We start from the raw sequence: 13,385 nt of genomic DNA on the forward strand, positions 1-13,385 counted from the left end.
TTTCATAATATCGAGTTGGCTCATTTACTGTGTCAAATTATTCATGTGATTATTTATTTAGTTTCCTTTTCATTTATTATTATTTATTTGACATTATTTATTTAATCATTTATTGGACACTGTAGGTACAATACACTATCATCCCAGTATCACATTTTATTAACACTTAATTTGTTCATTTACTGCAGAGCTGAATGTATAACAATAACAGTACAAGATCATTAAGCAGTTTATCAGTTGTGAGAGTTTGTGCAGCATATCAGCTTCACTGCGATGCTCACACATGTGGCATGAGAACCCAGATGTGGTCTAATTTACTTTAGTTTATTTGAAATGTATGGCTCAAGAGGTTTTATTTACAGAATCCTGTGTGTGTGTCTGTATGTGTGTGTGTGTGTGTTCCCAGGTGTGCAGATGTATGTGTGTAACAGAGAACACTACGGTTTCCTGCCTGTCCCTCTCAAGGCACAGCAAAGCGTGGAAGATGAAAGTGAGAGTTTCATACACACCATTACGGAGGCTTTGAGTGAGTACACACACACACACACACACACACACACATACACATATTCACATTCACACTCACACAAACATACTTTCCGGCTGTTGTGACTTTATTATCTGTCACTCCTTGATTACTTCACCTCTCGGGTTTGTTTCTTCTTCCTCTTGACCTCCACGACCTTCTTTGATTGCATCCTGCCAACCCTCTTTGCTTTAATCTGCCTCCTCTGTACTGTCTCTCCATCTCTTCCCCCCTTCTCTGTTTATCCAACCCCCCACCTCCCTCTCATTTTCTCTCCCCCTTTGGCCTCCTTCACTGCTCTTCTCTCTGCTTAGATTTTAAAGAAAGCAAATTAAATAAACTACCACAATCCAGAGGAAAGTCAGTAATTCTTTAATCCTGTTTTTGCTGTTTTAACCTTCCGCCTCTTTCCTCTCTCTGTCAACAGTTGACCACGACATTGAGCCCTCTGAGCACCTGTACTCTTCGCCTTCACCGCAGGACAAGATGGGCTTTGATGAAGTGAGTTATGAGCATGTATGAGCTGTCTGGACTAACAGGATCTCAACAACTTCTGTGTCTTCTATGTTTTATGTTTATAAGCAAATCCCACTTCCTTTTTTTGTGTCCCAGTTTTTTTGCTTCCTTTTCATATATCTCCAAGTTCCTCAGCTCCCTCCTTTGCCCTTGTCCTCACCTCATTAACTTCTGCTTTTTTTGTCCTTTATTTTTCCGTATTTTGCATTTGACTGACAACAACAAATGTACTGGGAAAACATTTGGCCTATACTAATAGAATCAGATTTCAGAGCAAATGACAATATTTTCTCTTCAATTAATATTTTGAATGTTTAAATGTTTAGATTGTCCTGATCAACCTGAAGCGCCGGCTGGACAGAAGAACCAGGATGTTGAAAACAATGGCCTCGCTGGGTATACATGTGACGCTGATAGACGCAGTGGACGGCAAGTAGGTCACACACAACCCTGCTCAAGCTCAATGACCTGAGCGGACGCCTGATTTAATCCTGAAAAAAAAAAAATGTCCTCACACTCTCTGTGATAAAGTCTTTTGAAGTTTAATACATTCTGCATAACAGTAACAGTGACATCTGATGCAATCTCTCTCGGTTCACTGTGTGAGTGTCAGCTGCGATAATGCTCAGTCTTCTGTCTCGTCTGTAGCTAGTTTTTCTGACATCTACATCCAAACATCCTGTCTAAACAGAGAGTTGGTGTTTGCCGCAATATGCTTGACTTACTTTCCCTTCCTCAGCGCTTACTTAAATCCGCTGTTGAGAATGTCCTAATCCCTCTTCCGGCCCTGTTTTGTCAGGCAACATGTGTTACTTGTTGAAACCTGTGAAGCTTTTCATACTGACGACCAACTCAAGTGTGTAGATACATGACATGCTCCCTTCTTCTCATTACTACCATTTCTCATTCCCTCCTAGGGCTCTGAATACATCACAGCTGCAGGCGTTGGGAATAGAGATGATGCCGGGCTACAAGGATCCTTACTCTGGTCGAGTCCTGACCAGAGGGGAGATTGGTTGCTTCCTCAGCCATCACTCTATATGGATACAGGTGAGGGGAGTGATGTCTAATGGACTGCCCGACACTGCGGAGGAAGGGATACTGTAACAGCACAGAGCCGACCCTGATTCAACACAATACTGAATCCCTTTCCAGCCCCACGGTTGTTGTTTTGGATGTGGCTTTAAAACTCAGAAAGCAGAAATATTCTATCAGTGGAGACACTCAGCTGATTGAATACATAATAATGGAAAGACAGGGACAAAATAAGCAGCAACAACAAAATAACGTGTTAACCTATAATGTTAAAGTGAGTGTTTGTCTTCATCAGGTGATAGAGCGCGGCCTCCAGAAAGTTCTTGTTTTGGAGGACGACGTGAGGTTTGAGCCCTGGTTTAAACGACGGCTACAGGCCATAATGGATGATGTTGGCAAAGCCCAGCTGGACTGGGACCTCATGTAATAGCACCCATCCACCTATCTACACACACACACACACACGCACTCGTGCATACAAGTGTACCATAAGCAAGCACAAACCAGCTCGCTTGAAGCCTCATTGACTTCCTCTTTCTGTCTCTCCTCCAGCTATGTGGGGCGTAAGCGTATGCAGGTGCAGCAGCCGGAGCAGTCGGTGGAAGGTGTGGATAACCTGGTCGAGGCAGACTACTCCTACTGGACGCTCGGCTACGCGCTGTCACAGCAAGGAGCCAGAAAGCTGCTGGCTGCGCAGCCGTTCTCGAGGATGCTGCCTGTGGACGAGTTCCTGCCGGTCATGTTCAACAAACACCCCAAGTCAGTCTAAACCTCAGTTTTCTTTGATTTATAATTACAGAGCTGCAGAAAAATGACATTCATGTGATACAAAGGCATGGAGTTTTATTCAAGTTGTGTAATGCATAAAACCAGAAAACTACAGAAATAAGTATTACTGTATAATGCTCACAAACTCAGGCACAAAGACCCTTTTAGCCAGTCTGGTTTGTGAACAGACAGGCAAATATTGACTAAAGACCACGAATAGATGATTGCAGGTGCACTGTGCTCTTGCATAAGAATACATCAGGTAATCCACATTCAAAATAAACGTGAAGAAGGAAAAGCTAAATTTAAAGTACACGGTCAGAGAAATTCATGCATGCATGGATCTTGTGCATGCACACAAATAGACTCTCGGGCAATAAACCAACACAGAAATACTAACGGACCTCCCGTACAATAATTATCTATACATAGACACAAACACGCATGTTCATGTCCCCTTTGTGACATTTTAGACCGTGGCACGCTGAGTAGTTTTCTAGTTTGTGCTCTGGTGGTAGACCACAAAAAATCCCATTCGAGTCCTAGTTATGTTCCCTATATGCCTCTACTTTTATCCTCCGTCTTTCCTCCCCCCTGATTATGTCCCTTTTCCTTATTTTTCTCCTCTGCACCATCCCCCCCTTCTTCTTCTCCTCCTTCTTCTGTGCTCCCTTGCACACAGGGCATGGATTGTTCTTGGGGGTTCAGTGGGTACAGGACACACAATGCCTGCTTTTCTGTTTCTTTTTCTCCTTGGGGATTCCTGCCGTGCCCTGCTCTCTCCACCTCCACCTCCACCCCTACCTCCATCTCTCCTTCCCATTTTTATCCTTTCACCTCCACCTTTACTGGCTCTACTCTCCTCTCATTCTTCATTTCTTTCTTCTATTTTTTTTTTTTTTACTCCTTTTGCATTCCCTCACTCTCGTAACCTTCACTTTTTATTTTTTGCACACCTACTCTCTCTGTCACCCACTTCTCCTCCCCCTTCCGTCTCTCTCTCTTTGAGGAATGTGGGCCAGCACGGCTCTTCCTGCTGGTTGGAGAAGGGGGACAGGATTCCCATTGATAGAGGGCTGGGGGTGGGGGTGGGGTAGAGATGGACACTGTGCAAGTGTGTGTGTGTTACTATATAAATACATGGAGATGTGTGTCCAGTGTGCAGTGTATAGATTACTAGGTAAATACACTGTGTGTGTATTCAACAGTGAGAGAAGGTGAGTTTGTTCAAAAGTGAGAGAAATGGGAAATATGGACAGAAATGTGGAAAGGTGGCAGAAAAAATATGTAAAATGTGTTTAAAATGATGGAAAATTAAGTTATATTTCTCTGTATCTCAGGTTTTTTTAGCTCAAAAACCTCATTGTGTTCAAGTGTGTGTGTTTGTTTGAGAAGGTCAGCTACTCAGAGCACTAATAAAGGTGTAAGGTTTCACTGTCCCCCTTGGAGTGCTGACAGGCTTTAAACAGGCAATTGGACAGCCGAGAGTTGACCTCTGCGGTGACCTCTGTCTGCACAAGTGTGACTCCGCCAGGCTGACGTGTCACAGCCAAACAGCCCTTCATTCCTCCCTCTGGCCCTGCTGCAGGCCTGACGATGACACACTGATAGTAGAGTTCAGGGCTGTTTACAGTGTCCAACAACATGCTGGTAGTTTACATAAATATATGAAGATGTGGTTTTGATGTGATGGGGTCAAATGTTTTTCACATTTCTTGGCACTTTCTACTAGCTCCCATTTTAAGTTGAGCTGGTTAATCTGCCATATATTTTCTTGGTTAAGTGATGAATTGTTTTGTCTATAAAATAGGAGAAAGGAATGAATTATGATTTTCCAGATCTCAAACTGACATTTTCACATTGCTTGTTGTGTCTGCTCAATAGTCAAAAAGCTGAAGATCTTTAGTTTACTATGAATATATGACAGAGAGAAGCATCAAATACTACATTTGAGAGGATGGAGCTAGAGATAGTTTGACTTCTCTGCTTGAAAATGACTGAAATTATTGTTGATCATTATCGATCATTCTGTTGACTGACTAATGGATAAAATGACAATTTCAGCTCTAATTCTGCAACATTTCCTAAGGAAACTACTTCCCCTTGACATGTAAAACATATGATCAGTCTATAAAGTATGAAGTGTTCTTATACTCAGCAGCATATAAATTAGTGCAAATTACCTTCACCTAAACCACTTTCAACTTAAGTAGATCTAAAGACTGACTACTAGAAATAGTGTATAATATGTAATTTTGTAAACAGTAATAAAAACATCTCCATTACCACAAAATCTGGCTGCAGCGGAAAAGAGTTCTTCCTCTATTTGACATCTTGGAAATTTGCTGTCTGTGTTGATGTTGAATTCCGGTACTTAGAGTATGGACACCAGAACTTCCAGTCAACAGGATATGATGAGTAAGAAATTATTGCAAAATGCAAAATGGTCATGTAAACCACAGTGACTCAGCACTCTGCCCATTGCGCCTTCCTTCCTCTCCCCTTTAGTGACCTTTGGTATGGAGTTGGGGGGGACTTGCTCTTTGGGTTTTGGACTGCACAAGACCTCACCTTATGTACTAATAATCAATAATAATCATTACTTTCTGTTCTCATCATCATCAAACTTCTTTGCTTCTTTGTGTCCTTCTCCCTCATCCTCTACAGTACTGAGTACATGTCTCACTTTGAGCCCCGGGACCTGAAGGCCTTCTCTGTGGAGCCGCTGCTCATCTATCCCACCCACTACACCGGAGAGCCGGGCTACATCAGCGACACTGAGACCTCCACCATCTGGGATGACGAGGCTGTGGCCACAGACTGGGACCGGCAGCACGCCCGCAAGACAGCCCAGCAGGGTCGCATCCGCCCCGTGGCACAGAACAGCGTCACCGGAGACTCGCCGCCTCCTGCGGCTCGAGCATCACGTGACGAACTCTGATACCAGAGACCCAGAGACTCATGAGGAGAAAGACTCGTGTTTTACGGACATGCCGTGTACACACAGTGAATGTCGTGTGCACACACTTGAAAAGACACTTGAACTACAAGCTGAGATACTGTATATGCATTTACACTCTCACATATACACACACACACACGGGTATCGGGTAAGAAGAATTGAGATGTCAGTCTAATCTACTGGCTGATGAGGGGACGCTGAGGAGAGGAGGAAGAGGAGGAAGAGCAGAATCTGGGACGAGGGCCCTCCCGGCCTTTGACAAAAGCTTTATTTATTCCCCATGTGCCTCCTCTGGCCATGTGGAGACAGTTATGGCCTGAGAAAACTAAAGCAACACATGCAAGACAGCTAACATCGTCTGCTGACGTGAAACTAGAAAAAAATATTCTCACAAATCAACTTTTCTATTGTCTAAAAAGATTATTGTTATTTAAAAAGAACAGATGTGTTTTTTTAATGGACAGCCGAGGAATAAAGGAATCTTAACGCTGTCTGACAACAACTTTGAAGTATGTGTGTGTGAAACTCTGTGTGTGTGTATGCGTGGACACAAACGTATGCATATATTCAAAAAAACTGAGCACGTGTGGGAGGAAGGAGGCTGATATATTGTACCCATGAGTATCCCTTGCAGACACACATGTGCACACACACACACACACACACTAAAAGCCTACTCTTGCCAAGCAGCAGGGCAGTAATGGATGTTATTAGGGCCCAGTCTTTTCTGTCATTGCAGTTATCTCACTAGCACAGCGGGCTGGTCCTGCTAGTAAGCATTCCAGAGCAGCAGTCATGTAGTCATTACATGTAGCCTGTAAGGTGTGTGACGTACAGTTTTATCCACCTCAGACCCATACTTTCAGAATTTATTTGTTAAATATTTTTGGAAAACCTGTATTATTGAAAATTTCATGTCCTCAACACAGGCTGTTCTTTGTTCAGTTGGGGTGCTGGGCTGAACCAATAAAACAACTTCTCTATTTCTGTGTTTTCACTCACTCTGTGGCGTAACCCGACACAGATGTTGCTTATCTTGCAGTAATTTGGATTATTATTGGATTATTGGCAATGCAGAGAGTTTGGAGTCAGAGGCAAATGAAAAGATCCAAGGCCAGATGCAAACCCATAACAGCAAAGCAACAACAAGAAATGCACTGTACTCTCTGTGAGAGTAGAGCTTTCATTAAGTTATGTATATTATTGTTTGACTGCTTGAATAGCGAGCATAAACTTGCTGCAACTTTTCCCATGACCCTCTGTCAGCTTCCTAACATGGAAGCTAGAGTTGTCCTGAAAATAAGCCTTGTGGCATTATACACAAAATGGTGGTAAAAACATGAAAGGAGCTGCAACCTGCCAATAAATTCGGAGGTTTGAGCGTCAATCGTGTAGAGGATGCTCGGCGGGTGTGTTGGCTCCCACTGTTCACTGGCTGAGTCAAACTCTGCTCTCTGTTTTATAGTTCCTGTCTGCTGTCGATTCTGACAGGGAGAATGATGGAGAGGAGGGAAACGGGTGAGTAGGTGGTGGGAGCTGCGGGGCAGAGGGTGGTGGTGGAGGTTATAGGTGATGTGGTGAGGTAAGCGAATGATAAGAGAAACTCTGGACAGGTGAAGAAGACTGCTGGGCATGAAGGTAATCTGTTTGAATAACATCCTGCAGTTGGGTTGAGATGTAAGACAAAACCTTATCCTAATTCCTTGGCTGTCAGGGATTTGTCTTAATTGATGAGATAAAAAATACAGTGCTATTGCTAAGCCTACTTCATGCAACACTGACCAAGCATTACCAATTATTATTGTTATACAGAGAACTTAGTTCCTTTTCAAGACGCTTCTTTTGCAGGTTGGCTTCAGTGCAGCTGTGCCAAGAGACAGATTACACTGCCACCTGCTGGTCATATGTGGAATGGGAACTTTGTTGCTTTATAAGGCCTGTCATGAAACACCTCATATAATCTATGTGATCTTATAGTATGTATCATCATTGACTGCAGGCCTTCATCAAATAAAGAATATATAGAGAGATAATATATATAGATAATGAAATCATTTACATTAAATTTGAAATGGACATTTGTTTCAGGTGACTTGCAGGAATTAATCCTAACCCTGCACAGGTTCTCTCTCTCTCTCTCTCTCTCTCTCTCTTATATTTTCTGTGTGCACATGCACATGTGATACTTATACAACTCACTCTTTCTCAACCCTTATACTGTGGGACATAATTCTATACCACTACATCCTTTGAAAGAATGGTTATATAATTCTTCACTATAGCAAATACTGTATGTGTTTGGTTGGATGAGACAGAATTGAGACAGGAGGAAAAAGCTTCTAATGGACAAGTCTGTTCACAGCTACACTGTGGATTTGGCAGTTGCACATCTCTCCTCCTCCTCCTCTTCTACTACTTCCCTTTTTTTCAGCTGTGGTATAGAGTAGAGTCGGTATTTTATGGAGGGATTCTGCACTCAGGTAAGAGAGATATTACAATATCTAATGCAGAATTATTATTTTCAGACTTAAACATGCCAACAAAATGTAACTGCAGCTGCAACTGCATACAGTATCTGCTGGATGAATTGTCTGTATTGTAGGTTTGCTATTAGACTGTTGAAGATTAAATATTGACATGCAGCATCTTTATTAATAATACGTTAGCCCTGGGAGTTGGACAGGAACACTGTCTAAGTTCTTGACCTAAATTCACACTATATATATGTGTGTATGTTTGCGTGCTTTTATGTTTCCATGATGTTGCACCTATCACAAATGTATGCACACACACACACACACAAACAAACAAAGATGACATTTCCAAAGCAACGCTGTTGTGTTTTAAATGATTGTTTCCTACCTTCCAGGCAACTCATTTTCATACTGTATGAAAATCAACCAGCAGAGGAGTAATGCTTGAGTTATATAAGCCATGACACTGAACATCAGGTCTTTCTGTATCGTGTCAAAGTCATGTAAATGCGATGCAGACTTAAAACACAGACACGATGCTCAGTGTATTTCAGGTAAATTTCAAGCTGCAGGCTGTACTTCACATTAATATTGCAATAATGTAAATTATTGATGAGCTGCAGTAAATTGTATTCAACTATAACTATGCATGTCATGTGATAATTTATTTTACGTATCATTTGATCATTTACAACAATAATCATCAGTGTAGAGGTCTGTGATGGAAAGTAGTTATTGAACAACAATGAGTATGTCACAGTCTGTTAATAGCTGTACATACCATACCTAACTTTTTAACCTTTGAAATCGTACAGTATTTTTGGTAATATTTATTGAACACCTGAGAGAAACCTCAGATGACTAATTGATGTCCCCCACACCTGAGTCCTGTCAGATATTCCAGTGAGTTGTATCAGATATTAGAGGATGGCTCTACACTACAGGCTTCCATTTTCAGAATTGTCTGAATAACAATGGGTCACCCTTTAATAACTGCTATCAAAGTACAACAAACGTTTTCTTGTGACAACATTGCTAAAAGTCTTTGCAGTATCACAGAATCAGATGGATCAGGTTGTCGTCAGAACATCATGGGAAAGCAGCAAAATTTGACTTTTGGAGTATGACCCTGAAAACAGGAGTAGGAGAAAGTGACGTAAGGCTTACAGATTTCTCTCTCCTGGAAGAATGATGGTTCCCAGCCTTTGTGAGCTGTGAACCCCTGAAACAAAGCTTGAATTTGTGACCCGTTGTCACTGAATGTATACTGTATGTTGACAAGTTATTACAGGATTAGAAAGTGATTTTCCCCCTGTTTTATTTGGATACAATTCAGAGCCCTGAAGAGACAAAATGATCTTATACCTCACAAAAAAAAGACGCTGAGGGAGTCCCAGCTCTCAGGTGAGGGTACCACTGTGGTGGAGCATGCATTTACTGTATTTGTAATTGTTGTGAATCACATGAAGGGAAAATAGATTACATCTTTTCTTTTCTTTTCTTTTCTTTTTTTTTTGGAACACTTGTGATGTTTTATCAGACAGTTTTGCACATCTTAACTGCTAATCCTATTAGCAGATGCAGGTTGCAAAATGCAAATTAAAGATTTCTTAGTCATCAGACTGTGATTTGTTAGTATTACTGGCAAGGGTTGCAATACTTGGTGACTCTTTATATAACGAAGTGATATTGTTGCATAAGCGGGTGAAATGAGTCAGTGATGCTGTGCTGAGCAGGGAAGAAACTGGTGACTAACAGTAACAAATTTACGCAAATTTATGCACGCACGTAATCCATACATGCTCCCCCACGTTTGAAAAGACAAAGGAAGCAAAAAGAGAAAAGGAAACAGGAAAAGAAAACATTGTTCTTGAAACACTCACAGTGCCTCTGCCTCCCACTCTCCTTTTTCGTTTTTCCCTTTTTCTCTCTATCAGTGACCCAGAGAAAGTGTCTGTTGTCTCCCTCTGTTCTCTTCCTCACACTGATAATGAGTAACTGTTCAGTGTCAACAAGAGCTCCTCAGACCTCCACTCAGTGAGTGAATGAGTGTCTGTGTGTGCGTGCATGTGTGTGTGTGTGTGCATGCACAAAGCGAGGGAGTGCAGCAGTATCAGAACAGAAAAGACCCCTGGCTGCACTACAGCACCAATACTCACAGCCAGTGGAAACTAAACAGTGTATCAGTGGGATATGATTTGTGTTTGCCTGTGATAATCCTCTATAATAATCTCTGACAAGGAAAAAGCACAAAGAAAAAACACATGAAGAAACTGATGTTTGTGTTAACCAGCAGAGGGCAGTGTGGAGTTGTGAAAGTGTGAACTGACACTGACATCATACCCTTACTTATCATCTGTCCTGTTCTAGTTGTTGAGTGTTTTCAGTGGTGTAAAGTAGCTAAGAACATGTACTCGTTTACTGTACTTGAATAGGATTTTGACACATTCCTACACGTATTCGAGTATATCCAAGTCCATATTTCTACAAATATTGTACCTTGTAATCCACATTATTTCACAGCTGCAGTTGCCAGTGCATTTTCAGATTAAAATTTACATACAAAACACACCCCACGGCCTCTATAATATGATGTACTTTTATGAATCAAAAACACCTAACAACATTTTGAATAATTAGCATTAGCTCCTTCAACTACTTAGAACATTAAAATGCTGCTTACACAATAATGCATCCAAATAAATAATGTAATAATACTGTAATGATGTTACCCTGACAGAGGTTTGGTATACCTTTGTGCTTTTAGTTGAGTAAAAGTTTGAATCCAGAGCTCCAACCTATAAACAAGTATATTTTTAATGAGATATTGTGACCACAGTGTTTTCCTCTTATGTACCAGCTTCTATTTACTTGTGATTTCTGCTCCAGTTGTACATTTTCTACTACTGTGTTCAATAGAGATGTCTCCTTTTTGTGCTACTGGGAGAAAATGAGAGCAAGAGAGAGAGAGAGAGAGAGAGAGAGAGATTTTGTTTGTCCTGAATCAAGCTGAGGGGATCTCGAGTGTGTGTGGTGTGTATGTGTGTGTTGTCAAAGTTTTAGAGAGCTTTGCCTTTCCAGCTGTGTAAACTGGTGCTGGCCACACTGCAACTGTGTCAGCACACTCAGGAGGAGGAGGAAGAGGAGAGGAGAAAAAGCAAGAAAAGTCCAGGAACAACAAGAGAAAGTTGTGCTAAGGGGTAAAATATGTGTTTATGTGTACGTGGAGTAGATGGGAGATTAAAAAAAATAAAGAAACAGAAAGTAAGGGATTCTGCAAACTTAATGTCGAGCTCTCATCTCTATCATAGTGAAAGCTCATTTGCCAGCATTTTAGATGTCAGTCCAGTGAACACACCACCAAACTGAGCTGAAGTGAAGTGATCTGGGGTGTTCTAGAAAAAGGAGCAAATCACTTGGCAACAGAGAGAGGAAATGGAGGAAGAAGGGGGGAGAGGAAGGCAGAGAGCGGAGGCCGGTTCAGTGGAAGTCCATCCAGACAACAGAGATGAGGCAGCGTGTTTACTCACTCTTCCTGCCTATCACGCTCTCATTCATTCCCAGCAGTCAGTCAGGCACTTAAAGTCACAGAGAGTCATGGTCATATGACTTTTTTTGTTTTCCTCTTCAGACACTTCAGAGCAGCTTGATTTATCTGGTCTGATTAGGGAGGCATTTTAATGTTTGAAGTTTTTTTTATCCATGAGTCAGGGCTAAATATAAACATATTTTAGGTGGAGCCACACTGCGTTTTTGAGTGTTCAGGATTTGAAGGAATTTTGTCATGCTGAGTCACAGTAAAAGTTTGAGTCATTGGGTAAGCTACATGATACCAAACAGTGGTGGAAAGTAATCGAGTACATTTACTCACATATCGTACTTAGGTAGAGCTTTGAATCCCTTGTAGTGTGCTGGTGTATTTTCATGTATACTTCTACTCCACGACATTTCAGAGAGAAATAATCCTCTTTTTACTCCACTACATTTCTCTGACAGCTGTAGGTCCTGGTTTCTTTTGAAATTAATATAAATAAATATTATAAGACTACAAACTCTTTACAAAAAAGCAGAGTATAGTCAGGACTCCTGGTCATGTTTTAGATGAGTTGCAGTTCCATCACTTCCAAGAACCAATGGACTAAACTAGATAACTGTATATAATGTAGTTAAACAACAATCTAATGATATAATATGATAATTAATCACTTTTACTTCTGATACTTTAAGTCAAGTCATGCTAGTAGTACTTTTACTTTATGTAGAGTTTTGATACATGTGGAGCATTTGTACATGGCTGTATTTGTACTTTTACTTTTCCAACACTGATGCCACAGCAGTGTTAAGCTGTCAGTGATTGAAAGAAGACTCCACCCGTGTGTTTTTATATGTGTGCATGTGTGTCGGGCCATGTCCCTCTGCCACAGAGCAACTCCACCGGATGCTCGTCTGGCATCAGTGTTTTTCCAATGGCTGTTTATTCACCTGAGAAAACAGGATGCAACGTCTGACTTTATACAGCCACCTCTAACTGTAGGAAGCAACTTTCCTCATACTTTGTACAATATTAACTGCTGAATCTACCTTTACAGTGTGTGTGTGTGTGTGTGTGTGTGTGTGTGTGTGTGTGTGTGTTATGTGTGTGTGCATGTGTGTTTTTGTGTGTGTGTCGGAGCACTGCCTGGTCCTAGATAATCCTCTTCACAGCAGCAGCAGTGTTTTACACATGACTGATTCTTATTCCTACTCTGAACTTGATCTCTCTCTCTCTCTCTCTCTGTGTATAACACACACACACACACACACACACATGCTTGTCATGATTGTTATACATTTATTATGGTTTGACCTTTGCCCTGCGCTCACAATTGTCACCAAGCTGTGCTGTGTAACACAGAGAGCTGAATCAGTAACTTTCTGAAGCTCTCCACTTGTCTGAACACCTGAGCCTGTTATGTTTAATACAAAAAAGTGTGTGTGCGTGTGTGTGTGTGTGTCATGTTTTACAAACACTCGACTGCCTCAACACACTTCTTATGACAAATTAAAAAAAATAATTTTAAGTAAGGGAACAATTTGAAATTACTATTGGGACAAATTATGGCAA

The 13,385-nt window shown here is 41.3% G+C and overlaps 1 protein-coding gene across 1 annotated transcript in view; it reads left to right on the plus strand.

Moving 5' to 3' along the window:
- colgalt2b (collagen beta(1-O)galactosyltransferase 2b) overlaps positions 1-6,309 on the plus strand; it is a 28,667-nt gene extending 22,358 nt beyond the window's left edge. The window contains exons 7-13 of the mRNA XM_018667392.2: positions 407-526; positions 954-1,027; positions 1,369-1,475; positions 1,960-2,092; positions 2,373-2,500; positions 2,630-2,836; positions 5,513-6,309. Coding sequence (XP_018522908.1) covers positions 407-526; positions 954-1,027; positions 1,369-1,475; positions 1,960-2,092; positions 2,373-2,500; positions 2,630-2,836; positions 5,513-5,786 — 1,043 coding nt within the window. The 3' untranslated portion in view covers positions 5,787-6,309. The remainder of the gene's footprint in view (positions 1-406; positions 527-953; positions 1,028-1,368; positions 1,476-1,959; positions 2,093-2,372; positions 2,501-2,629; positions 2,837-5,512) is intronic.
- The last annotated feature ends 7,076 nt before the right edge of the window (positions 6,310-13,385 follow it).

This window comes from Lates calcarifer, linkage group LG17 (assembly GCF_001640805.2).
Source record: "Lates calcarifer isolate ASB-BC8 linkage group LG17, TLL_Latcal_v3, whole genome shotgun sequence".
Taxonomy (NCBI): domain Eukaryota; kingdom Metazoa; phylum Chordata; class Actinopteri; family Centropomidae; genus Lates; species Lates calcarifer.